We start from the raw sequence: 25,016 nt of genomic DNA, 5'->3' as shown, positions 1-25,016 counted from the left end.
TGATCCCCTCTAGTCAGTGCCCTGGGCCTCCCACCACCCCTAGGTCCCAGCGCGGACAGCAGATGTCTCCAGAAGCAGCCTGAGGATGGGTTAGCCTGGCAACAGTTACAGATTGGATCACAGTGAAGTGTAGCAATGAAACCCCAGCTCTTCTCCCCTAGGCTCCTGGCAAGCTGGGGTTCCTCTAAGTCCTGCCTCCAGGCATGTGACTGTAGACTCCAAATGCAGGATTTGACATTTCTCTGTATAACATTTCATCTGATGGCATCTCAATCAAGTGCTCCATGAAGGATCCCAAACAGGAACTGATAGTGGTCTGGAGAAGGGTCAGATGGCACTCCAGGGGGGCTGACCTGGGGCCCCAGCCACCACATGCACCCATGGCCCAGAGGAAGTCCAGACCTACAGACAGAGTGCCAGCTGTGACCTCAGACAGCCCAGTGTCCAGCCAGGCTGCCCTTGCCTCAGATGTGTCCTGCTGTCTTGCTGAACATCCGCTTTCCCAACTTCAGAATGCATATAAGATTACTTGCCTCGTTGTGTGGTCAGGATTGAATGTGGTAATGTGTAAAGTCTTGTTACGAGGCTGGCTTCCTGGGTGCTGGGTAACTGGAGCCCACTATCATCCGGCTTTGCAGTTAACAGTGAGGGTGGAGCAGGACTTCCGCCACGGACAGACCCCAGGCCCCAGAGTCTTCAACATCATAGTCCAGTTTTCACTAGTGGGTTTTATTTTTCTGGGAAGAGAGCTCATTGCTTCCCCCAAGCTTCCATAGGGTTCTGTGACCCAAAGAGGCTGAAACCCCTGGTAAGAGGAGGGCTTTCTCTTCGGGAAGACTGCTCAGGCCCAGTGAGCCCGGGAGCCTGTGACAGTCGGGGTCCCCGGGTGCGGGAGGGCAGGCCCACCCCAGAGGGTGTCTGCAAAGCGCCCAGCTCCTCCTGCAGCTGCTGCCGCCATTGCTCCCTTGTGCAGAGAAGCTGGTGCTGGAACTGCCTTTTCAGCCTAAACCCTCATGGCGTGTCCCCACAGTAGGTGCAGGTTGCAGGAACAGCCGGCACAGATGGTCCCTCCACGGGCCCCTCCGCCTCCTCCCACACGCCTGTCTGGAAAGTGGCTTTGGCTTGGCCCCACCAGAGCTGCTTGCTGGAGGAAACTCAGAGCCAGGGTTGGGATCGGGTCCCCTGAGGATGAAGCAAAGCTGCCGCAAGGATGTGGCTGGGGAGAAAGGGCGTGTGGGTGGAGGACTCCAGGCAAGATGCCCGGGCTGAGTTCCAAGGGGTTCCTCCATCCAGCCCATCCTGGCCTTCTCAGACCCACAGCCCACCAGCCTCCCTTTCCTTCCTCAGAGCATCTGTGGGGAATGTGTCCAGGGGCAGACAGCCCACCCAGCGGCCCTTGTGGAAAAAGGACAGAAGGGCGATCAGGGCATCCCTGGTGTGCCAGGCTTCGACAACTGTGCCTGGGTAGGAGGCTGGGCTCGGGGCACCCTGGTGCAAGGAGGGCCGGGCTGTCCCCCCTGACAGAGGGTCCCTTGTTGTCCTCCCCAGTGCTTCGCAGAGCGGGAGCGCCCACGAGCTGAGGAGGCCCGGGTGAGTGGCTCTTGTCCTTTCTTGGCCCTGTGTCCTGAGCCCACAGGAGGGGCCCTGGTTGCTCACACCTGCCATCTCCTTCCTTTTCCAGGGAGACAACGATGAGGGAGATCCAGGCTGTGCTGGGAGTCCCGGCCTGCCCGGCCCCCCAGGATTGCCCGGCCAGAGGGGAGAAGAGGTAAGACCAGTGGCTGAGCCCTCATCCGGGCAGGCCCTCGAGGGCTAATGCTTCCACGTTAAGTGGCCCTCAGTTCCTGGGGGGCAGTGTCATTCCAGCCAGATGTCCTCTTGGCCGTCCACCGGCTCCCTGTCTTGTGGGAGTCCTTCGGGGCCTCTGAGGCCTCAGGTCACCCGTTGTCTCTTACTGCTCGGAGCACATCTGCTCCTCTTCTCCCCCAGTCCAACTGCCTCCTCTGCTGGCAGCCCGTCTCCAGGACTTGCTGCTTCCCCCCTGCAGCCCACTGCTCAAGCCTCACCTCAGGGAGACCACCTCTCTAAAGTAACCCCCCAATCCCAGAACCCCCAGGCCCCTCCTGCATCACTCCCATCACCCTGAGTGTCTCTTCCTTCACTTAGGAATATGCTACAGGTACCTGTTGAGCAGCACGTGGCAGCCCCTGTGCTATCTGTTGTGGGCACCTTTCCCCTAGAGTGTGAGCAACACGAGGCAGGGTTTTTTCTGTTTTGTTTACTGCTGTGTCCCTAGCCCCTGGACTAGTGCTTCATTCATAATAGCTGCTCAATAAATGTTTGTTGGCTGATTAAATGAACTGGTTGAAGGGTTTAACGTCAGATGAATGGTCCTGCTTTGGCATCAGCCGCCCTCTGTTCACTCTGGCTGTTGTGAGCTGGGAGGAAAGTTGGGGGGCCATGGGAGCTCTGTGGGGCCTGAGTCCCTTCACCCCTTTCCCTTGGCTTCCTTTACAGGGTCCACCTGGCATGAGGGGTTCCCCAGGTCCTCCGGGCCCTATTGTAAGTATATGTGATTTCCTGCCCCACTTGAGAAGGTCTCAAAGGGGTCACAATGCCCTGACACCATTCTGCTGCCTTGTCTCCAGGAAGCTGGGCAGGGCAGAAACGGGGGACTTCCACTTGTCCACTCCTTTCCCTCATCAGAGCATCTGCAGGGACTGTGGACTCTGGCCACTGAGTCCCCTGGGTCTGGCCTGCTCCACCTTGCCCTGCCTGTGGTCCTGCTTAGGGGAGCCCTCAAGGGTGCATCCCTGTCTCTGCATTCCCATCTCTGTGGTGTTTTGCACATTGGACCCAGGCTGCCCTAGGCAGGAGGGCCTTGGCTCCTGGATCATGGTCTTAGCAGCCAAGAAAGTGGTGGCAACCTGGTCAGATCTCTTCACGCTGCGGTGACACCAGTCCCTACAGGGGCCAGGGGCTGATATGGAGGTACCCTCCATTGCTCTGTAGGGCCATCTCTAGGACAAGTCTACAAAGGCCAGAGTGGGGGCATCTACCCTGGAATCCTCTGTGGTGTTGATATGGCAGGAAAATAGAAGTGACTAAGAAAGTCTGGAAAAACTGAAAATGCTTTCTTTGGAGGAAAAAAATGGCTGGTGGGAGCCATCTTAGAACCAGGGAGCTGTCCAGCGGGGGGCGCATGGAGGTCAGGCAGCAGACAGGATGGGCTTCCATTCCAGCAAGGGTATCTGACGCAGGCGGGCAGTGGGGAGACGCCGTTTGACTCTGGGGCTGTTTCTCCTCTCTGCCGATGGCGGAGCCATCCTTCCGGAGCCAAGGGAAGGAGCCCATGTCTTCTGGGCCAAGACTTTCAAAGAGTCTCTTTCCCGCTGCCTCGAGCATATTCCGTGACCTCCTCTCCCGACAGCCCTCAGCCCAGACTGTGTCCCGGGTTACTGTGCTTGTGAGATGTGACCTGCCTGTTTCTCCCCCCAGGGCCCCCCAGGTTTCCCTGGTGCTGTTGGCTCCCCCGGATTGCCCGTAAGAACCTAGCGCTGCTCGACCTCCCCTCCCCCGCCTGCCAGCCAGGTCTCTGTGGCTTCGCTCGCTCGTCCCCCTCCTCCCTCCTCCGTGTTTGTCATTGTCCCCCTGCAGGCAGTGGTAGCTAACGACACAGGTTCCCCGAGGTCCCAGCAGCTTGGACATCCTCTGGCCTCTGCCTTCTTCCCATTTTCCCTTCTCCCTCATCTCCTGCTTTCACCTTCTCTCTTCTGCCCTCTCCGGTTCCCTTTTCTTTCCCAAGATCCCCATCACTCCCCCTAAGTCCTCAGGTGCTCTTTTACCTTCTTATTTTGAGCTGGTGCCTCCAGGGGCCTCTTTATTCGCCCCTTCTCACTTCTGCCTCCTGCTTCTCCCACCTTTGGTGTTGACTGAAGATTTGCTGAAAGTAGTTCTTGGGGCCCTGCCAGGTGCCTGGCACAGAGCCTGGCAGAGATGCCAAAGCTTTAGGGCTTCACATTGCAGGTTGGCACCGGTTTGCTGCCCTGCTGCTTGGCAGGGCTGTCCAGAGGCACCCCAGGGATTTAAAGGCGGCCCTACCTGCACCTTTCCCATTGTCCCAGAGGAAATGCTTGGCTCCCTCCCCTTCCTTTCCTTTTCCTCGGCTCCAGTCCCGGTCTGCTCCCAGGCTGGGCAAGGCAGGCCAGCCAGCTGAGTTTCTGGGTGTCGGAGGGCCCTGCCCCTCTGTGCCCAGAGTCTTGATCTGCTCCTTCTGCCAGGTGTCGTTAATTGCTCTGCCTTCGTCATCGTCACAAGTGTGTTTAAATCATCCCCGTCCTCACTGTTGTTCCCTCCTGGGTCACGGAAACTAACCTCCTGTTTGTCAGATTCCATGTTCCTGGGGCCTGGCTCCTCTCCTCCTAGGCCTGGTGCTGGAGGCTTAGGGAGCAGGGCCCTCCTTGTCACTCCATCTGTCCCCACGTCCTCATTCTGGCCGGACCTTGTCTGTTCCTGCTTGCTTGGGTGAAGGGGCCATCTGTCTGTCTAGCCATCTGTCTTGTGTGGTGGAAAGGTTCGGGCACCATCTCTTGAGGGCATGAGGGAGAAGGGGCAGACATGGCCCCTAAGCGGTGTGGTGAACCCACGAAGATCAGGGTGAGGACTGAGGGGCGGGGGCTCTGGCTCTGATTGAAACTGATACCCCTTTCCACCGTAAAAAGTGACAGGGACTGCTCTGGAGGGAGCCTTCACATGTCTCCCCGCTGCATCCCTAAAAGAAGGTGATTTTTGGCTGGAGGGGGTGGGGTTGGACAGGTAAGTGTTGTGTACCTGGTTGGTGGGGAACATAACTCTAGGGACACCTCTCTTGACAGTCGCCCCTCTGGGGGAAGCACACGTGTCACGCTCCTAAAGGTACACCGCAGATAGTTACAGTCGTAGGGCACACCAGGGACAGAGATCTGCTTGAGATGTACCCTCTGAGAGTCACCCTACTGGGGGGAGCTTATCTCAGTAGTTACCTGACTTGGGGGTTCTGCTCCTGAGGGGCACCCCTATGCGAGAGTTCATACCTCTAACAGTTACCCCGCTGGGGCACACCCCCTGTCGTCACCTTGCTGGGGGTACTGGGGGCAACCAGCAACTCCCACCTGTGCCTGGCCCAGAAACGGAGGGCTGCGGGCAGGAAGGAGGAGGCTGGGGCTGGCTGGGGACTGCCCTCCCCTGCAGTTACTCATGATTTTTCTCTCCAAGGGTCTTCAAGGAGAGCGAGGCCTCAGGGGCCCATCAGGAGAGAAGGGGGAACTGGTAAGAGGCAGCAGGGGATGGAGATAGATGGAGAGCTCTGGGGAGACGGAGTCTGGGCCCCAGGGATGGCTGCCAGGTGGAAGATGGGAGGTGGGCACTATCTTCTGAAACTCTGCCCCTCAGCCTTGAGTCCCTCGGGATGGGGGTATTCACACTCCCTCAGGACCCAGAAGGTGGAGCCCCATGTGCCCAGTTCCTGTATGGGGCAAACACCCCTGTCTCCCAGCTTCCATCAGCATCCCTGGGGGTTCTCTGCCTCCCTCCACCAGCAGCGGTCAACATGCCCCTTCCCTCCCCTTCCCAGGCCTGCCCCAACCCCTGCTCTGGGCTTTCTCCTCTGGCTTAGCTCCCAGGGTCCTGATCAGGCTGGTGCTAGTCACCCAGCCCCAGGCCTGTGGTGGCAGTCACAACCCAAGGCACCTGAGCCTTGGGAAAATGACCCAAGGTGGTGGCTGTCCTGGGGTGGGCGTGTGCCTGTTGAGTAGCAGCTTTAGACATTCTGGCTGTGGTTACCTTTCACTCAGGGAGTGGAGACGGAAATGTTGGGGGACTGGTCCATCATGTCTACCTTTCTTTGTAGGGTCCTCCAGGGCAACCTGGCTACCCAGGTGCCATGGGCCCCCCAGGACTGCCTGTGAGTAAGGGGATGCTGCCTCTGGGGGTACTAGAGCCTTGGGTGGTGGTCAGAACAAGACTAGGCTTGGATATCCCTCAAGCAGGCTCCCTCCCTTCCAAGCATCTCAGCCCAGGTCATCTGGGCAGAGACTCCACTGTCAGTCCCCTGGGCAGTGTAGCTCGGTCCTACCACTCCCCTTTGGGAGGTCCACTGCAGTCTCTGCATGTAGAAGGCTAGACTCTCACAGCACCCTGAGCAACCCAGACCCAGGGACTGAGATCTGCCTCCTGCAGGGGTTGGGAGAGTTGGGGACACAGGGGGAGGCACACTGTCCCACTGGGTGGGTGCATCCCTTCTTTCCACTGAGGGCCACAGTGGCAGGTGCGAAGTGGCCCACCCCTCTCCTCCCCCAGCCGCCATCCTCGCTGCCATCTGCCTCTAAGTGCCAGTCTGCATGCCAGCTGCAGTCTCCACCCCTCGTATTAGCACCACGATGGGCGGGCCACTGGCTAATTCTGCTCTCTCTGCTTGCTTGTCAGGGCATCAAGGGGGAGCGTGGCTATGCTGGGCCCGCAGGAGAGAAGGGAGAGTCGGTGAGTGCAGCTCTGCGGGGGTGTGAGGAAGGGCTTCAAACGGAGCTGTCCCAGCCTGTGCCTCCCCCACCTCTAGAGGCTGTCCCAGTGGCCTGGGAAGCGGGAGACATGACCCCTGCTTCCAAGCCCCCGGAGCCACTCCAGCTGCCGCTGAAGCAGTGGGCTGGTTGCTGCGGAGGCAGAATCTGAGGAGAATCCCAGCAGGTTTCATGGAGAGGGGCTGGCCGGGCTGCCAAGGGGAAGCGGGCCGGGACTTGGCTGGCAGGAGAGCTGCCTCCTCCTCACAAAGGCAGGTGGGCAGGGATGGTCTGAGAGAGCCAGGCCTGGGACTCTAGACCCCGCCCCGCCACCTGGCCTGTCCCCTGCCAGCCCAGAGCCACCTTCCACGGAGCCAGGGAGTGCTAGGCCCCGTGCTGAATGCACCAGCCAGGCGGTTAGCTGAGGACACTGGGGCAAGTCTCCCGAACTGTAATACTGTAATCTTACCTCCCCCACCAGGCATGTCAGTGAAGCAGCGAGCAAGGGCATGCATTCATTCAATGACCAATATTTTGCATGGGCCTCTGGGTGCTAGACTCCGTTCTGAAGATGCTGTGATAAATAAAACAGGCAGTTGTACCCATTCCCCTCACAGAGCTCATATTCGAGTCGGTGGGTTGGGGGCAGATAACAGATGAATAAAAAATACATAGAAATCACGAGAGAGAAAGCCAATGGAGAAAATGGAGCGAGGCAAGGGTCTGGAGAAGGGTATAGGCTGCCTTTAGACAGAAGGTCAGGGAGGCCTTTCTGAGGAGGAGGCTTTTGAGCTGAGCCCTGAATGGAGCTGGGGGCAGGGGAGGCACAGGGGTGTCTGCACTGGGGAATCCCAGAGTGGGAGGCCATGGGGAGAAGCATCTCAGGAACAGATTGGACCCATCTAATGATTTGGTAAGGTTTCAAATACATAGAAAGGGTGGGGGGGGGGATGGTGGACATTCTAGATAGAGCAGACAGCTGTGCAAAGGCCCAGGGGTATGTAAGGGAACAGTAGTCGAGGGTGAGGGAGGCAAAGCAGGAAAGGCTTGTTGGTACCAGATCCCAGGATGCCTCAAAACCCAGCATGGCTGGAAAATGTACACCCCATTTGGTTGGCTGAGGGATCCATGGAAGGTTTTCAAGCAAGTGTGTTATAATCAGATCTGTGCTGAAGAAGAAAAGGTGGCAATCAGTTGCTGGCTGGATTGGAGTGGGTGGGTGGGTGAGGACTAAGCAGAGCTGGTTCAGTAGCTCAGGCCAGCTTAAAGGGGCCTCCCACCACACCCCCTGCCTCAGCTCTGTGCCCCGTCCCCTGTCCCATCCCCAGATCTCCCCCAGTCAGGGTGAGTGATTCTGTTCCTGTGTGTTCCTAGGGTCCTCCAGGCTCTGAAGGCCCTGCAGGCCCCCCAGGTCCAGTGGTGAGTGAGGAAGAGGGCAGGGACATGCGGCCATGAGGGCTCCTGGGCCTGCCCTGGGGTCTGAGGGCAGGGCAATTGGGCTCCAGCTGCACTGTTCTCTGCGGTGACAGGGTCCCCGAGGAGAGCGAGGACCCCAAGGGAACTCGGGCGAGAAGGGCGACCAGGTGAGCAGCGACTGGTCCCGGCTGGCTGTCCTGATCCCAGGGGATGGCGGGGGTGGGGGAGGCAGGGAAGGGGCGGGTCCCCTCCGGGTCCCCTCCCTGGTGGTCACCCTCACTGGCTCTAGTCCTCCAGCCCCCGCCCACCCTGGAGGTGGAACTGCTCATCTCAGGCCTGGAGCCTCACCTGCCCACCACCTTGGGCGGAGTGGAGGGCAAGGCCCCGTGGCGTGAGGCAGCCACACTCCTCACTCTGTCACTCTTTCCACCTGGGTGGCCGGCAGGAGGAAGTGGGTAGCACAGCAAACTGTCACTTGCTTCTTCCCTTAGGGATTTCAAGGCCAGCCAGGCTTTCCAGGCCCACCGGTGAGTGAAGACAACACAAAGCCAGCTCTGTCTGTTATGGTCCCATCTGGGGGGAGTGGTGGGGGTCGGGGTGGAGGGGTACAGGCCTGATCAGACCCAGCTGGGCAAGGCTGGGCCTGGGGAAGGGAGGGAGGAGGCATGAGAGGAACAGCCTGGGTGGCCAGGACTGACTCCAGGAGCCGGGACCTGGAGAGCAAAGCCTCCCGGGTGGGCCTCAGCCCAGCAGGCCAGCCCCAGGCATGCTCCTGGGTGGTGCTTCTAGGAAGTCAAAGTGCATCCCATTGACAATGGTGAAGCACACTCAGGAGGAAGAAAGATGGGGAGCTGCACCTTCAGCCCCGCTTTCATTCCCGCCTGGTCCTTTGTTGCTCTAGGGTCCCCCTGGATTCCCAGGCAAAGCTGGCACACCTGGCCCCCCTGGCCCCCAAGCGGAGAAGGTGAGCAGGACCCCAAGTTGGCCACAGTCACAGATCTGAGCCATGCAGCTCCCACGCCCTGTCCTACCCCCAGCATCAGACCTGCACAAATGTAAGGACTGACTCAGTTACGTCAATGGTGGGCAAAGAGACCTCCAGGATGGGCTCAGCCACTACCATTGGGCGACAGGGCCTGGGGCAGACCAGTGGGCCCTGAGGGATGGCAGCTGAGGTCCCTGCCTGACAGGAGATGGTGTGTGGGAAAGTGGCAGAGTTGGCGGCTAGCATGTGACAGGCCAGCCCAGGCCAGCTTCATCTCCTCAAGGGGGAAGGTGAGGAGTTGAGGGAACCCCAGAGCCCAGCAGCAGGAAGAGCTCTGGGTATTTGCCTTCTGGGTCTGCCAACAGCAGGAACGGGGAGTGCCTCCAGGGCAGCCATGCTCGAGGTGTCCCCCATCCTCAGAAAAGGTGGGCGTGGCCAGGGACCTGGTGACAAAGGTTGGAAGGAGCGAGTCTGGGGAGCCCCCACACTGGCTGCCCCTAGGTTTGGCTTGATAAATTTGGGGACTTGCTCTGCCTTGGTGTGGGGGCTGACAGCCCCATCTCAGCCCAACCTCTGGTGACCCAGATATGATGAGTAGGTTGTGTAATAAGCCCCAAGCCCCTATGACTTCTAAGCGTGGGTTGGAGGCAGATCATGGTCCAGAGGGCAGGGCAGGAGGCCTGCAGCCTTGTGGGGAGCCTCCTTCCTCTGAAAGCACAATAGCACAGCCTCTCAGAGCTGGAAGTGACCTACAGAGGGGCCACCTTGGGCTGCCTTCTCACTGTTCAGGTGAGGAAATGAGGCTGGGAGAGGCTGGGGGACTCTCAGGCTTCCACAGCAAGATGACACAGAGCTGAGACTTCCCTCCCAGCCTAGTGCCACACTGCCCCCCAAGAGCCAGCACCTATTAGCTATGGTGGAGGCAGTGGTGGGTGCTACCTTTCCTTCTCTGTGGGGCACCTGGGTGGCAGCCCTGCCAGAGCCCTCTGTGTTGGCGCTGTACCCCAACACTGCCTGCTCTCCTTAGGCTGGTCATTGCAGAGAATCCCAAACCTCTGGCCAGTGGTTCCCTATCCCAAGTCCCTGTGGAGCTGACATTTCCTGAGGCTGTGCTGACCCCCCCTGGCAGTTTGTGGCATTACACTGCTACCCAGAGCTCTTTTCTCCCAGCTCTGGGGTCTGTAGTTGAATCTCTTCCCCTTGGCTTCCCCCACAGCCCTGCTCCAGAGCAGCCACCCTTTCCCTACTAGGGAGTGCAGAAGCCCTTCCCACTAAGCTGCCTGCCTCCCCCTTCCCTATCCAATAAATGTTCTAATTCCATTTCTGATCGCATCAATCCCCTGCTTCAAACCATCAGTGGCTCCCCAGTGCCTGCAGTGGTGGTTTTCACTTCATTTTGTAGTTCCCAAGCCTTTTCATTACACAAAAGCTTATGTGAACCCCCAACATATAAAACAGATTCAAGCGGTGCTGTTCTGTCTAAGGCAAGGGTAGGGGTCCTAGACTCCCACTGTCTGTGCTCCCACTTGGTACTCCCAGCTCCAGGCCTCCTCCAGGAACCCCAGGGCTCCGACAAGTACCATTTGACAACCACTGGCCTGTTTGAGAGGGTCTAGCAGTGTTCGGGGTCCTCTGCCAATGAGGGTGTCCCTCCCGCCTCCCCTCCCACCCCACCCACCACATGAGCTCCCCAGACACCCTGGCTAGGCCAGGCATGTAACCGCTTCCCAGTCTTTTTCCTCCTCTGAAGTTCCCTCTGGCATGCCCTTCTCCACTTGCCCAAATCCCAGACATCCTTCAGAGACTGTTGTCTGGGGACACTTCTGTGACACTTTCCCTGGCCCGCGGCCAGAGTGGTCTGCTCCTTCTTCTGAACTCCCAGGGCCTCTTTGTCCACAGGGCACATGGATGGCTGCATTGCCCCCAGTTGTGGTGGGCCTGTGACCCTCCCTGGACTGTGAGCTCCTTGCAGAGAGGAACCATCCTCTTCAATCTAAATCTGGAAGAATTGGAGGTTATGTAGGGCTTGGCACCTTGTCGGGACCAACGTGTGCCTTCAGTTCACATGCATTACTGAGCACCCACCATGACAGTCCCTGGGTCAACCCTGGAGAAGATGCCAGACTGAATAGGAGCAGTGCAGAAAGGGGGATGTCTGCAGATGAAGACAGATCCTTGGGAGTAGCATGTGAAATATATACGGTTAGGTCAAAACAGAATGGGGGTTAGGAACCCGCGATCCTGACAGCCTATAGTCATCAAGTCTCACGGCCCAGAGCCTCGTCTCCAGGGCTGCGGCAAGGCCCGGCTGACTTTGCTGGGGTGGGGCTTATTTCCAGGGCAGCGAAGGGGTTCGAGGCCCAGCAGGCATGCCTGGTCCTCCTGGGCCATCAGGATCTCCTGGGATTCAGGTGAGTGTGTGGCCTCTTAGCCTGACAGACAGGCAGTACGTGCATTACATGTGTGCACGTGTATGTTTGGTCGGGGTGGGACGTGGGTAAGGGGTGGGGAGGGTGGAAGGGCTGGGGCGGTCTCCCACCTCCTCAGGCTCCGGCACAGGCATGCAGAAATGCCTTTTTCCTGTTCCCAGGGCCCTGCTGGCCTGGATGGTCTGGATGGGAAGGATGGCAAGCCTGGCTTAAGGGTGAGACAATGGCCTGGTGGGGGAGGAGGGCACCCCCTTCCTTCTCCTTCCTTCCCCAAGAGCCAAAGTCAGGGAATCCTGATGAAGGGAACTGATCCTCCCCATCTCCATCAGGGGTGCCCCTGCCTTGCCCCAGTCTGCCTCTCACACCCCATTTCTCCAACGGCACCAGATCCCCTGGGTCTCTTGGTTCTCCTGGTAGCCTAACTGGGTGGGATGCCCTGGGTCTCACCAAAGACAGGCAGGGAAGGTCATAAATTTATATCCAGAAACTCAGGCCACTAAAGAAACTGGACTGGGTGTCAGAAAGAACAGGCTCTGGCCGTGGAAGGGCTTGAGTGGCCCTGGCTCCTTGGATCTGGCTTTGCTGGGGGATCTGAGAAGGATGGGGCCATGCAAAGGGCAGGCCATCAAGGGCAGTCCCCTTCTGCGGCCAAAAGAAGAAAAACTGAGGTTCAGAGAGGGGCTGGGGTTCACTCAAGGCTGAGCCCTGTTTGGAGTCTTCCCTCTGCCCCGTCTGTCCACGATTGTCCTTCTGTCCTGGGATTGCTGGGGAAGGGGCTGAAAAAAGGGGAAGACAGTGGGGAAGGAGTGGGTATAAGCTGGGCAAAGCTTCTGCCTCAATGCCTCCATCTCTTTCCCTAGGGGGATCCTGGGTCCCCTGGCCCCCCTGGACTCATGGGACCCCCGGTAAGTTGAGTTGTAGGAAGGAACTGGGTGCTGGGCGGTCCCAAAGCTGAGAGGTGCAGGCTCTGCCTTGATGGGTGGGGTGACTCAAACCCAGATCTTCTGTGGGCCCTGTTTGGACTCTGAGTGGGTTTGATTTATTTAACCTGAGGAAGGAGTGGGACGTGGCCTCGGCCTGAGGTAAGGGATGTGGCAGCTCCCTGCTTTTTCTTCCAGGGCTTCAAGGGAAAAACAGGACATCCTGGCCTTCCGGGACCCAAGGTAAAGGTCTGGTGATTTCTTCTAGGCAGGTTTTCTTGGCTCTCTTCAGGGCCTGACCCCAGGCAGATGTGGCAGCCTAACCGGAGTGGACGTGCCACCTGACCCCTGGCTAAGATGCCATCCCAGCATCCAAGCCTTCTGAGGCTGATGGTGCCTGGCAGACTGGGTCGGGGCTTCACCATCTACCATCCTGAGGGCATCAGAGGGCCACTAGTCAGAGCCAGGGCTGGTGGCAGGACCCCTCTGATGAAGGGTCGCCTTAGGATTCGGGGAGCCAAGGGGAGGTCTGGTGAGCTCCAGTTGCCCCTCTCTCTTCCAGGGTGACTGTGGAAAACCAGGTCCCCCAGGCAGCAGTGGCCGGCCCGGAGCAGAGGTAGGGACTGGGGACTCTGCACGCTGCCTCTGGACCACCTCTGGGCTCTGCCGAGTCTGGGACACAGGCACTCCCCCCTGCTCGCTGGCCCAGTGGCTGCCATCTCTCCTTGGCCTGCTGGGGGAGGTTGTGCCCAACACCACACATCTTGACCTTCTCCTGCCTCTCAAGAGTTGTTTCCCTCCCTACAGGCCGTTGGGTCACTAACCTAAAAGGGCAGGGCCTGGCCTTCTTGGCCTGGGGGCTCTGCGTTCTCTCTCCAGTAATGGTCACCGGCAGGGCTGGTCCCTCAGGCCCTGGAAGGTTTAGGCATGGAGGCCAGGGCTCAGCTCGGCTCCGCCGCCAGCTGGTGTTCTGTCTGCTCTGCTCTGCCCTTTCCCACCCAACAGCCCATGTGTGCAAGCCTGTTTCTGTGTCATTTCTTCCTTTCTCTGGATCCTGCAGGGTGAGCCTGGAGCCATGGGACCCCAGGGAAGACCTGGTCCCCCCGGCCATCTTGTGAGTTAACCTGTTTCTGTCTCTGCCTCTGTGAGTTAGGGTTTCACTGGGCTGGGTGGTGACCTGATAGAAGTGGCCACAGGAGCAGCCCCAGCATGAAGAAGCAATAGGCGTCTTTGGGTTCACCCAATCCAGTGGTGCCCAGGCTGCTAGCCGTGTTCTTATGTGCTGGGCATGTTCCAATTTACTTGTCAAAGATCCTTCAGTTATTCAACAAATAATTATTGAGCACCTGCTCCATGCCAGGCACTGTTCCAAGCACTGGGTTATGGCAGTGAGATAGATAAGGTCCCCTGGTCCCAGAGCTTCCATGCTGGCACGACAAACGAGCACATGAATGCGGAAGCATCAGGCAGTCATGTGATGTCACAGGGAGGGGCTGGAAGGCTACTTCAGAGGAACCTTTAGAGAAGTGGCATTTGAGATGAGGCCTCAGTGACAAGAAGGAGCCAGCTGTCCAGCAGTCTGGGGGAAGAATGTCCAGGTGGTGGTGGTAGGTGTGGGTGGCAGGTAGCTGATGCAAAGAGCCTGAGGCAGGGAGAGGCTTGGTGTGTCTGGGGAGCCCCAGGGTTTGCCTGGCTGGAGTGGAGTTCAGGAAGGGTGTGAGTGGGAATGGGATGCAGAAGATTGAGCACACAGGGGTATGGTGAGGAGGGGGCACAAACGGGAGGCTTTCTCAGCAATGGAAGGGTGGATGTGGAGCGGTGTGGCAGCAGACAGGTGGGCCATGTGTTTGGAGGTAGAGGCCTTGCTAATGAGCTGGACGGGGCAGAGGGCAGAGAGCAGTGGGAAGAACAGAGCTGAGGACGACTCCCATTTGGCTGGGGCAGCTGGTAAATGCATGGTGAATTTCCTGGGACCAGGGGCAAGTTGAAGAGGATATTTATTAAGCAATAATGAATTTCCCATCTACTTTACTCATCAGTAAAAGGTGACTGCTGATGAGTGCCTCTGATCAGGTGATGGTGCCGAGCTGATGAGGTTCCAGAGAGAAACACTAGAGTTTCATTGCAGCCCTATTGTACCTGGATGTACAATTTCCAGGAGGCTTTTGGAAATGTTAAAAATAGTTTATGACCAAAAAAAGGAACTCTCAGGTCCTCATCACTATGCTGGATCTCAAGGTGTCCAGGGGCCTTGGACTGGGGACCCTAGGTCAGCCTAGCACCCCTCACACTGCACATGAAGGGAATCAACACACTCTGAATTATGTCCCCACTGGACACTGACTGGGGGTGGTGCTGGGGACCAGGGGGTGCACGTTCTTCCTCTCACCTCTGTCCATCCAGCCCAGTCCCCTGCGGTGCGCCAGTCCCAGTGCTGGACATTCCCGCCCCAGGAGATTTGAGATGAGTAGGGCAGAGTCCGTGCCTCCGGACCTTTCCATCTGGGAGTGTGGAGGGAAATGCTCTGAGAGAGGCTTGTGTGCCCTGGGCTTCAGAGGGGCAGCTCTTACCAGGGAGCTGGCATGTAGCTGTGCCTCAGACGGTGGAGAGATAGGGAGGGCATTCTGACAGAGCCCGGGCCCAGGCAGGGTCTCCTGGGCCTCCAGGGGAAGGGGTGCAGCAGGAGGCCCAGGAGGCCTGCAAGCTCTTAAGGCTGTGGCTGTGGAGCTTATTGTGTGGTCCCAGGGGCTGATGCTGACCCCCTGCTGTACAGACCCAGCTCTTGGCCTTTGCTCCTCCCACAGCACAGAAGGAGGCAGAGGCCTCAGAAGCACCAGTCCCCAGGGTCAATCCCCTCAGGCCTTTGCCCTCTGCACTGGGCTCCCAGATCACGGCCTTGGCTCAGCCCCAGGTGCACTGTTCAGTGGGCGAGCGCAGGCATGAGCGTCCTGTGAGCTCTGGCTCACCTCTTCTGGCAGAAGCTCAAGTGCAAGGCCAGAAGGGAAGGCGGGTTTAGGGAAGAGAACAGAGCTGCTGAAGTTCAGGGCTTGTTCCTGCTGTGGACCCCTTGCTGCCTCTCCAGGCCTTATTATTGGAGCCTCTTTCCATCCCACTGATTTCGTCTCTCTTTAGGGGCCACCAGGGCCTCCAGGTCAGCCGGGCCCAGCAGGGATCTCTGCAGTGGTGAGTGATGTGCTCCTCTTTCCCTCCCTCCCAGGCCCTGCTCTGCTGTGGGCTTCTCTAAAGGGAGAGGGGTGGGGGGACAGGGGATGAGAACAGTTTGTCCCCATCCCCCTCCTTCCCTGGCATCTGCCTCTTCTGCCTCCCCTAACTAGCATGTGGTGACGGCCCTCGGAGAGGGCTGGAAACCAGCCCAGGGCCCTGCCCCTCATTCATGCAGTGCTACCTCTCACCGTGGGCCTGGGCGGCAGTGGCCATGATCCCTGGCACACGTGGGTCTCTACCTCTGGGCATGTGGGCTCACTCTTCCCTCCCTCCTCCCCCTCACCATCCCCCTTCCTTTTCTCTAGGGCCTGAAAGGAGACCGAGGAGCCACTGGAGAAAGGGGCCTTTCAGGCCTTCCAGGCCAGCCTGGTTCACCTGGACACCCTGGCCCCCCGGTAAGACCCCGCATCTCACCGCACAGCCCTGGGGGAAAGGGCTGGTTGGCTTTGTCAGTGGGGTGCAGCACAGCACACTGGGGTTTCTTGGGTAGGAGAGGCTATTAGCATGGAAGATGGTGGTGGGGAGCTTGTGCCTGAGGATCACATCATATCTGGAAGAAAGGAGAAGCTGTGCCCGCCAGTGCCGTGCTGGCCGCACGCCAGCCACCACCTCTGACCATATGCCACTAGAGCGGATCCCGATTAGGTGTTGGACAGGGGAGACCTGGCCCGTGTGCTGCCCCAGCCCCCACCCGGGGTTGGTAACTACAGAACACCTGTAAATGTCAGGAGCCGGAAACCCAGTGCTATTACTCTAGCTCTCTTGGCAACTCAGAGGCCACTCCCTGGCCTCAGCTAGGGTTCAGTACTAAGAGCTGTGAGGTACTGGCCACTGACAGTGTGCTGAGCACTGACCTAAGTGCTTGACATTTTGTCATTTAATCTGTACTACAACCCTGTCTAGTAGGTCTGATTGTCCCCATTTTATAGATGAGGAAACCAAACCTCAGCAAGGTTAAGTAGGTTGCCCAGAGTCACACAGCTAGTGACCAGAAGAGCCTGCCTGATTCTTGTGTCCTTAGCTGCTCTGCAGCACTCCCCCTTTTGAAGCTTCCAGCCAAGTGAATCACATCAGGTGGAACAGATTGCCAGTCTCAGGGGTGGAAAGCTTCGTGGGGTGGCTGAGGCAGGAACCCATCTCCCAGCCCCCAGTTCAGGGTGCTTTCCGCCAAAGCAGACTTTCTGCCAGGACCAGTGTGATGACCAGAAGGCTGGTGGCTTGGAATGAGGGGGATGACTCCAGCTGGAGAGGAGTGGTGGGTTGGCCCGTCTGCCCAGAGGACTGAGTCTCCCCTCCCACTCACTCAGATTCCTGCCCTGCACCCTGGGCAGGCAGGTTCCCCCAGCCCTCCAGCCCTCCCCACCTTGGGGGCTCGGGAGCCTCCAAGTTCCCTGCGTGGATCTGCCAGTTGCCTCGCAATCACAGTTTCCTCTTCCCCAGCATCCCCCGAGAAGCAGGCTGGGCCCAGGAAGCAGCCTCCCCTGCTCTGGGGAGGGAGCAGGCTCAGGCTGTCCTAGTGGATCCCAGGGACCTTATCAAGAACGAACGGAGATTCACAGTTCACGCCTTCACTCAGCAAACGCTTAACATATACTCAGAGCCAGGGTGTGTGGGAGATGCCCGGATCTCAAGCCAAGAGCAAGGCAGGCACAGACTGCTGTTTCCCCAGAGAACTCAGTCTGGGAACTGCCAGCATGGGGCTCTGGGACCAGGCTGTGCTGGGGGTGGGGTCTAAGTTCCCACAGCCTGTGCCTAGAGTGTCTGAGGGTGAGGGCTCTGGGGCTGTGGGAGGGGGCTGGGCATGCCTGGTGGGCAAGGTGAGGCACGTGACCCAAGCTGGGCATGTGCCCCTCACGTCTCCATTGCTCTCAACTCCCTAGGGCGAGCCTGGTGCGGATGGTGCAGCTGGCAAAGAGGTACCATTGTACTGGCTTCTCCTCTTCCCTAGGCAGTGCTTCTCCTTGCTCTTCGCCTTACCCCAGCCCCTTTGTTCATTCAGTAAACGTACCCCCATATGCACAGACTATCTCTGGGCAGACATGCAAGAAACTGTTGGTCCTTGTTGCTTTGGGGAGAGGAACTGGGGACTAAGGGAGAGGGTGAGAGTGAGACTTGCATTTTCCTTTTTTTTTTTACCATGTACCTGGTCAAAAAGAGCCAATAATAATTCCAAACAAACATTTCCTGGACGCCAGCTCTTGCCAGAGCCCCCAGTATGCCATAGACTGACCCTTGCATTCTGACTTCTTGCCCCTTTTTGTTTATGACAAGGGACCCACCCAACATGACCATACAAGGCCACGTCCTAGGGGACATCATTCTCCCATCCAGCTGCCAGTCAACAGAGGGAGGGAGGCTGTCGTCCTCTCTCACACAGAGCCCAGGTGGACACAGCCCAGGGACCTAGGGCTGTGGAAGATGTTCCCTTCATGGCCCCTGCTTACCCAGGATGGCTCAGAGATGCTGCCCAGACTTGACTCCTGGCTTTGGCTCTCCTCTAGGGACCCCCGGGAAAACAGGGACTCTATGGACTGCCTGGTCCGAAGGTGAGTGGGCACTGGCTGGGTTTAGGAGGAGAAGCTCACGAGTTGATTACGTCCAACTCCTATCTATAACTTTAGCTTTGGAGAGGAGACACAGCAAGGCCAGCAGGTGGGGAATAAGAAGTGGGAAGAACTCAGAGCAGCCTCATCTCTGCAAACTTCTCATGTGGGCTGTTGCAGGGTTCTTGGCTGGGGCTGGGAAAATGGAAGTACTGTGTTCATTCATTCCTTGGTTGATTGATTTCATTCACGCACGCATTTTGCAAGCATCTGCTTGATCTTGCTTACATTCCAGGCCCTCTGTCCCAGCCTTGAGGAAATAGAGGGCCCTGAACAATAGAAGCTCATTTAGTCCAGTCACACTTACATTAGAGCATGGCAGGTTTTACAGAAGATTAGACATAGACTGTGGGATCAGAGGGAGGGAGCACCCAGCTCAGCCTTGGGAGTCAGGGAGGCTGCGCAAAGAACAGGGACAGTTAGCGGAGCAGCAGAGAATGAGAGCCAGGGAGGTGTGGCTGGAGAAGATGTGATCAGGACCATGTGCGTGGTCTGGAACACCTGGCCAAGGAATTAGGTTTTTATCCTGGGGGCAACTGGGAGCCATCAGAATTCCTAAACAGAGACTAACACCATGAATCTATCTTTTAGAGAGACCGCTCTGGGGGCAGTGAGGCAGGGCAACCTGTCGGGATGCACAGTCCAGAGGGTGATGCTAGGGGCCTGGTGTGGTGATGGAGTGAGGGCAGATCTTTGAGACATCTTGAGGGAGACTTGACAGTACCTGGCAGTGCTGGACTGTGGCTTCCTGTCCTCGCAGGGTGATCCTGGACCTTCAGGACAGAAGGGCCAAGCAGGAGAGAAGGGAAGAGCTGGCATGCCTGGCGGGCCTGGCAAGAGTGGCTCCATGGGACCTGTTGGGCCACCAGGTCCTGCAGGGGAGAGAGGCCACCCTGGATCTCCAGGACCTTCAGGGAGCCCTGGATTGCCTGGGGTGCCTGGCTCCATGGTAAGGAAGAAGGCTGGCAGCCATGGGCACTGGCCCCCAGAGCATGCATGCAGGGTGGAACATACACCATTTTAGAAGCTCCTGCTGACACTGTATGAAAAAAGAACATGACTCCTGTATGGATGGTTCTTAACTGTGTGTGGGAGAGTGGGGAGGGTGTTGGGGTGCCCCCTCCCCAGAAAAATGCACTGATGAACAAAATGTTTTGTACCGTTTCAGGAGGGTTAGGACCTTGGATTAAGTATCTGTGGTAGGCTTCTGGGACCTTTGCCCTCCTCCCCATCCTTGATTTCCATAAAGTCTATTCCCAGGGGGACAGCACCAGGCTTGGGGGTGTAATTGAGGCAGGTTTTCTTTTTTTTTCCTCAGGGAGACATGGTGAATTATGATGAAATCAAGAGGTTCATCAGACAAGAGATCATTAAAATGTTTGATGGTAATTGGCAGCTGGCTGGGTCGCAGTGGGTGCTGCCCACTCCCCAGCTCCTTCCCCTCCCTGCCCCACCTCCTTTCCCTTAGGCTCCAGATCTTCTCCCCAGGCACCCCCGCCCCTTTCAGGCATGTGTTCAATTAGACTTCAGACCTTCCTTGTCACCTGCTCTGCTCAGAGATAAAATGGTTCCCTCTTGCCCTCCCCGAGGCCCCACTGGAGCAAAGGAGGCAGACAAGAAAATTGATATCAAACGAGTCTGCATGAAGTGAGCTCTAAATAGAGGGGTGAGCAGCAACTGTAAGATGGCTGATGTGATTTCATTTTAAGCTTTTTTCCTATTCGTTTGCTCATTCAGGATTAATAAGCTAAGGACTGGGGAACACATGGACCCGGTCCTGGAGGGGTTAGGCATCTTGCTTGGGAAGCAGACCTTGAATGCTAAGCAAGGAATCTGGACTTTATTCTGAAGCCAGTGATGAGCCAGTAATGAAGGGTGGTGGAGGAGGGAGATACCGAATCAGATCTGCGCTCCAGAAAGATCACTGTGGAAGGCAATGTGGAGGCAAGGGCGCAGGAGACCACGTAGGAGATCACTCCCCACAGTTCCTTGCTCTGATGTCCCTCTGAAGAAAGGCTATTTTAGACTCCATGCTGCTGGCCTGTCTGCAACATCTGAAGTCATTCTGAGGCGCTGGGGTGCCCTGTGAGCTGTCCCTGTCCTTTCTTACAGAGAGGATGGGTTACTACACCTCCAGGATGCAGTTCCCCATGGAAGTGGCAGCGACTCCTGGCCGACCAGGGCTCCCAGGGAAGGACGGTGCTCCAGGCCGGCCAGGCGCTCCAGGATCACCTGGGCTCCCTGGTCAGATTGGCAGAGAAGGACGGCAAGGCTTACCAGGAATGAGAGGTAGCTCTGCCCTCTGGTTCCTGAGGTACACACGTAGCTCTTTGGGGCAAACGTGAGCATTACATGAGGTCTGTTGTGAATATAATATTTGTGTGTATGTGTGTGTTTCAAATTATCTGACCAGGGGTGTCATTTTTCTGCCTAGGAATAGGACTTATTTTATTTCTTTTGTCCCAGGATTGCCTGGTACCAAAGGTGAAAAAGGAGACACTGGTATTGGCATTGCAGGAGAAAGCGGTCTCCCTGGTCCCCCAGGTAGGAAAAGCCAGCTTTTGAGACTGCAAATCTAGACCAGCTGAGATCTCCTTTCTTTATGTTCCTTTTATAACATAGTTGTATAGAACCTCAAATAACGGCCAGCCTATCAACCAACGTATATAGTAATGTCACTGTGTGTAAGACAGTCTACTAGGGCATGGTGCTGGGGAATGGGAGACCCAACGCGTGCCCTCAAGTCCTAAACAAGGCTGGATGACACAGTAGAAGACAGTAGGACAGAGTGGGGCAGGGAGTGCAAGTTCAAGTCCTGCTTGGCATCTTGCTGGCTGTATAACCTTGGTGAAGTCACTCAAGCCAGGCTGTATCACCTAAGAGAAATGACCAAAGCCCCGGGCCTGGCTCTGAAGCCAGCGTCACCACTTACCATGAGTGCGGCTTCTCTGCACCTGAGTCCTCATCTACGCAATGACATGGCAGTTCCTTTCTCACGAAATTGTGAAAATTCATTGCATAATGCATAAAAAGCACTTGCCTGGTGCCTGGCACATGGAGGCTCCCAATAAAACTAGTCAGTAATATTGTTATTGTTAAGTTAATGTAAGGATCAGGTCAGGTCTTCCTGAAAATACACTGTAACCTGAGAAATATTCACCAAGTATAAGGTATTATTTACCGTGACCATTATATCTTCTTTTCTTGTGAGCTGGGTCTTCTGGTTTTCCATCTCCGACTCCTCCTCCCCAGGTCCTCAAGGTCCTCCTGGGTATGGCAAGATGGGCGCCACTGGACCAATGGGCCAGCAAGGAATTCCTGGCATTCCTGGCCCCCCGGGCCCCATGGGCCAGCCGGGGAAGGCTGGGCACTGTAGCCCATCTGACTGTTTCGGGGCCATGCCACTGGAGCAGCAGTACCCCCCCATGAAAACCATGAAGGGGCCTTTTGGCTGAAATCACCTCTCCGTTAGATGAAGGACACCATTGGGAATAGATGAACTCTTACAGGATTCTGTGATGGGTTGTGAATGTTTTGTTTTTCTTAATGCCTATTAATATTTTTTTATCAATAAAGAAACAAACAAAACTATCTACAATCCCACTTCAGTGCGGTTTCTCTGGCGCTACAACTACATCTCCCGTCATCCTCCTCTTGTCATTTGGTCCCAGGGTCAAAAAGGGCATTTTCCTCATTTTCTGTGGTCAACCAGTGGAGCTGTGGGATGCCGCTGTACTGGGAGCCTCCTGCTCAGGTCTCCTCTCTAGATGCTTCTGAGTCATCTTTGGGCCTCTTGACCTTGTGTCCTGCCCTTCATAGCACACTTCTCAAAATCAGAGAGCGGGCATCACTCAGCCTCTCCCCACAGGGCCACAAGCAGGTTTGAAGGCCCCACCTCCAGCTCATAGAGGCCCCTCCCTATTTGCTTCCCTAAAGAAACCAGTATTTGGTACCCCACCCCTTCTGCCCACCTTCTTTACTTCTTGAGTGTGATCCAAAGCCAATCCAGGTCCTACCTTGGAAAATGGCACCAGGTGCTGAGGTGTGTGCATCAGCTTGGCAGCACCTTGAGGCACGCAGTCTCTTGCTACTCCAGCAATTCTGTGATTAGACAGGCTGAGCAAACAGGAGGAGAGATAGGCCCCAGCCCCCAGCCTGGGCCACCAGGGGCTGCTTCTCTGGGAAATGAGATGAAACTTCCTGACTACCAGTGCATGGCCCTGTCACCAGCTCTCCTGGACTGCAAATGGCATCTTTTGTTGCTCTTTGTTAACCTAATGTGTGGTGCTTCTGCATATCTCAGGGAAGGCCTTCAAAAACAGGTTGTATCAGTGTCAAGGGATCATGGGCAAGTCGAGATCACATCTAAATTCATGGTCCTCAAAGTCCACTGGGAGTTTCGTGACCTATCTGCGGTCTCCTCCTCCATATGTAAAAAGAATGGTAAGAAAAAAAAAGAGCAAGATGAGTGTTATAGAAATGTAATATTCTCAAGCTGACTTCTCTATTTTTCACCTCTCTTGTCCTGATGGGCTGGCTGCCCCATGAGAAAGCAACAGGGCACATCCAGAGGGACTTCTAAAGAAAGCTTTCTACTGACCCCAGATTTCTGGAAGGTTTATTCAAGTTGGATAAACTTCAAAGGGATCACAGAGCAGAAAAATACCCAGAGTCCAGATGCTTATCCAAACTGCCTGAAGCCTTCAAACTGGCTGTCAAATCTCTCGAGGGCCGGCTGTTCCAGCACAGCTCTGAAAACTCCCTTCTCTGGATGGGCCCCAAATACCAGGAAATCAGCTTACTGACAGCCTTTTGGAAACTTTGTCCTTTTTTTTTTCCTTCCAGGGGCAGAGGTGTGCAGGGGGCCAGGGCAATGGAATCAGGCGGACTCCCGCGCATGCCCAAGTTGTCCCACATGAGGCTTTTAGATAGGGGAGGAGTTGATTTTTGTTTCATCCCTCACCAGCAATTCTCAGTTAACCTTGGTTCTAACATGAAACATTAAAGAGGAAATGCATCATCTTTGCATTGAAGTAGCAGCCAGTTTGGGATGAGGAGGACAGATGTTAAAGCGCTCCCATCGGAAGGCCAGCCTGCAGCCCTGTCTGCAAAGTGCTCACTTGTGATGGGCCTCAGGATAAGGAGCATCTTGGCCTGAGTAGAAAGGGAAGCAAGGACCAGCTGTCAGATCGAGCAGGTTGGCTTTGAAGGCCAGAGGGGGAAATTGCTATGAGGAAACATCAAACTCATCCCCTTTGAGGACCCCCAGGGAATCGATCCTTACAGGGTAAATGATGCTTTCTTCATTTTTCTTCCTGAGCAAATTCATGCCACTCGGAGGGGATTCTACGGCAGGCTAGGTCTAAGCGTTCATGATTTGAGTGCTTGTCTCCCTGGAGTTTGAAATTGCTGTATTTTCTTGGACCATGAAGAACCAGATGGAAAGCTGAATTTTATAGTCCCTACTGTTAACGTGGTCAGCAAAAAAATCCATGGATTTTGCTCATAAGTTTGGGAGCGGGGTAAGCTGAAGAGAAAGGAAGGAGGGGGCCGAGACTTCCACTCCATTTAGGCAGTTTTCTCACATCCCCACCCAGTTATTCTTCTGTCTTCATTCCTTAGTGTATCCCAGGCTTTTAAGGCAACACACAGATCATTCAGATTGGCAAAGTCTAACTTGATGAGTCCATTTCCTCTTTCTACTTTGTGCCAGGAACCACACTGGGCTCTGGGGAGTCAGAGGCAAACTAGACAGATACGGTCCCTGCCCCCATGGTGTCTGTGGGGAAAGCAGAGAGTTAAACAAGCAATTACAGTAAAGTGGGATGATGGGGCAGGACCAGGTGCCAGGGGAGCGCAGGGCTGAGGGACCTAACCTTGTCTAGACAGAGATAGATGGAGGCAGAGGGGACAGCACGTGCCAAGGTCCAGAGATGATTAAGCGCGGTGCAGCGACGGGAGACAGTGCAGTGCGGTTGGAATGCAGAGTGTGAGCTGGGGAGACAGCAGGAAGCAAGGGTTTTATGCAAGGGTGTGTCAGGTCAGGTTTGCCTAATGGGGAGTTCACTGCTGGCAGTGTGAAGAATGGCTCCTGCATATTTATTCTGCAGAGAAAAATCCCAAATCTGATGCCTTCTGGAATTTAGATCTTCCATTTTGTCATAATAGTTTTCCGTCACAAGAATTCAATGGAATCTAGACTCTTTCCTCACATGTGGTTTGTTAACTGCTTGTAAGACTACACTTTTCAATGTCCCAAATAATTCATGGGAATAGAACATACCAGTGTGCTCTCTGTATGATCCCATAATGGCAGGGGAGTATGGCCAAATTGCCATGTCTGCTGTTCTCATTTTTCTGTTGGTTCTGTGGGAAGCTGCAAATCAACGCCTATCCCACAGCATCCAACTGGAATTTAAATTTCAGAACTGGATCTAGTCAGAATCAAAGAGAATTAATTCCATAATAATTAGATGGGTGTCAGTATTATTTCTCAGTAATACTGGGGCTTGGTGCTGAGCCAGGATGCCTGGGAGGAATGATGGATCTCCAGGCGAGGCGATGTTTTCCAGGGGATGGGTCTTCCATTACCAAGCTCTACTTCACCTCTAGGGGGTCAACCACAGGGCTTTCATGAACTCAGGAAAGCGCTTTGCTGCTCTAAAAAGGGCTGGAATCCAAGTTTTCCACTTTGGCTAAAGTTGAAACAATAACAGGAACTTTCCCACCCTCCTCTGTCTGCCTCAGGTAGTTGAGGTTTTGGAAATGAGTTGATTGTTTTTCAGTCTTTGGAAGATGTTGATCTCCCTTTTATCCAATCTTCTCCAAAATAAACACACCTGGGCTTGCCACAGGTCCTTGGAGGCACAGCCTTGGATGATGGCTTTGGCCGGTCCCTGCCTGAG

General features: G+C 56.0%; 1 protein-coding gene across 10 annotated transcripts in view; it reads left to right on the top strand.

The window, feature by feature from the left end:
• The window catches only part of COL16A1 (collagen type XVI alpha 1 chain), a 50,430-nt gene extending 28,730 nt beyond the window's left edge, over positions 1-21,700 (top strand). For 4 of the 10 annotated variants that reach the window (XM_036885182.2, XM_036885180.2, XM_057499926.1 and 1 more), the window contains 27 exons: positions 1,348-1,464; positions 1,549-1,590; positions 1,682-1,768; positions 2,518-2,562; positions 3,499-3,543; positions 5,254-5,307; positions 5,888-5,941; positions 6,463-6,516; positions 7,908-7,952; positions 8,063-8,116; positions 8,441-8,476; positions 8,851-8,913; positions 11,274-11,345; positions 11,525-11,578; positions 12,224-12,268; positions 12,482-12,526; positions 12,846-12,899; positions 13,344-13,397; positions 15,416-15,466; positions 15,814-15,903; positions 17,389-17,424; positions 18,010-18,054; positions 18,872-19,060; positions 19,430-19,496; positions 20,224-20,400; positions 20,578-20,655; positions 21,364-21,700. In XM_036885182.2, coding sequence (XP_036741077.2) covers positions 1,348-1,464; positions 1,549-1,590; positions 1,682-1,768; positions 2,518-2,562; positions 3,499-3,543; positions 5,254-5,307; positions 5,888-5,941; positions 6,463-6,516; positions 7,908-7,952; positions 8,063-8,116; positions 8,441-8,476; positions 8,851-8,913; positions 11,274-11,345; positions 11,525-11,578; positions 12,224-12,268; positions 12,482-12,526; positions 12,846-12,899; positions 13,344-13,397; positions 15,416-15,466; positions 15,814-15,903; positions 17,389-17,424; positions 18,010-18,054; positions 18,872-19,060; positions 19,430-19,496; positions 20,224-20,400; positions 20,578-20,655; positions 21,364-21,566 — 1,956 coding nt within the window. In that variant the 3' untranslated portion in view covers positions 21,567-21,700. The other 6 variants (XM_036885185.2, XM_036885186.2, XM_057499927.1 and 3 more) reach the window with 4 other exon arrangements.
• The last annotated feature ends 3,316 nt before the right edge of the window (positions 21,701-25,016 follow it).

This window comes from Manis pentadactyla, chromosome 4, assembly GCF_030020395.1.
Source record: "Manis pentadactyla isolate mManPen7 chromosome 4, mManPen7.hap1, whole genome shotgun sequence".
Classification (NCBI taxonomy): Eukaryota; Metazoa; Chordata; class Mammalia; order Pholidota; family Manidae; genus Manis; species Manis pentadactyla.
This window is presented reverse-complemented; position numbering and strand designations above follow the sequence as displayed.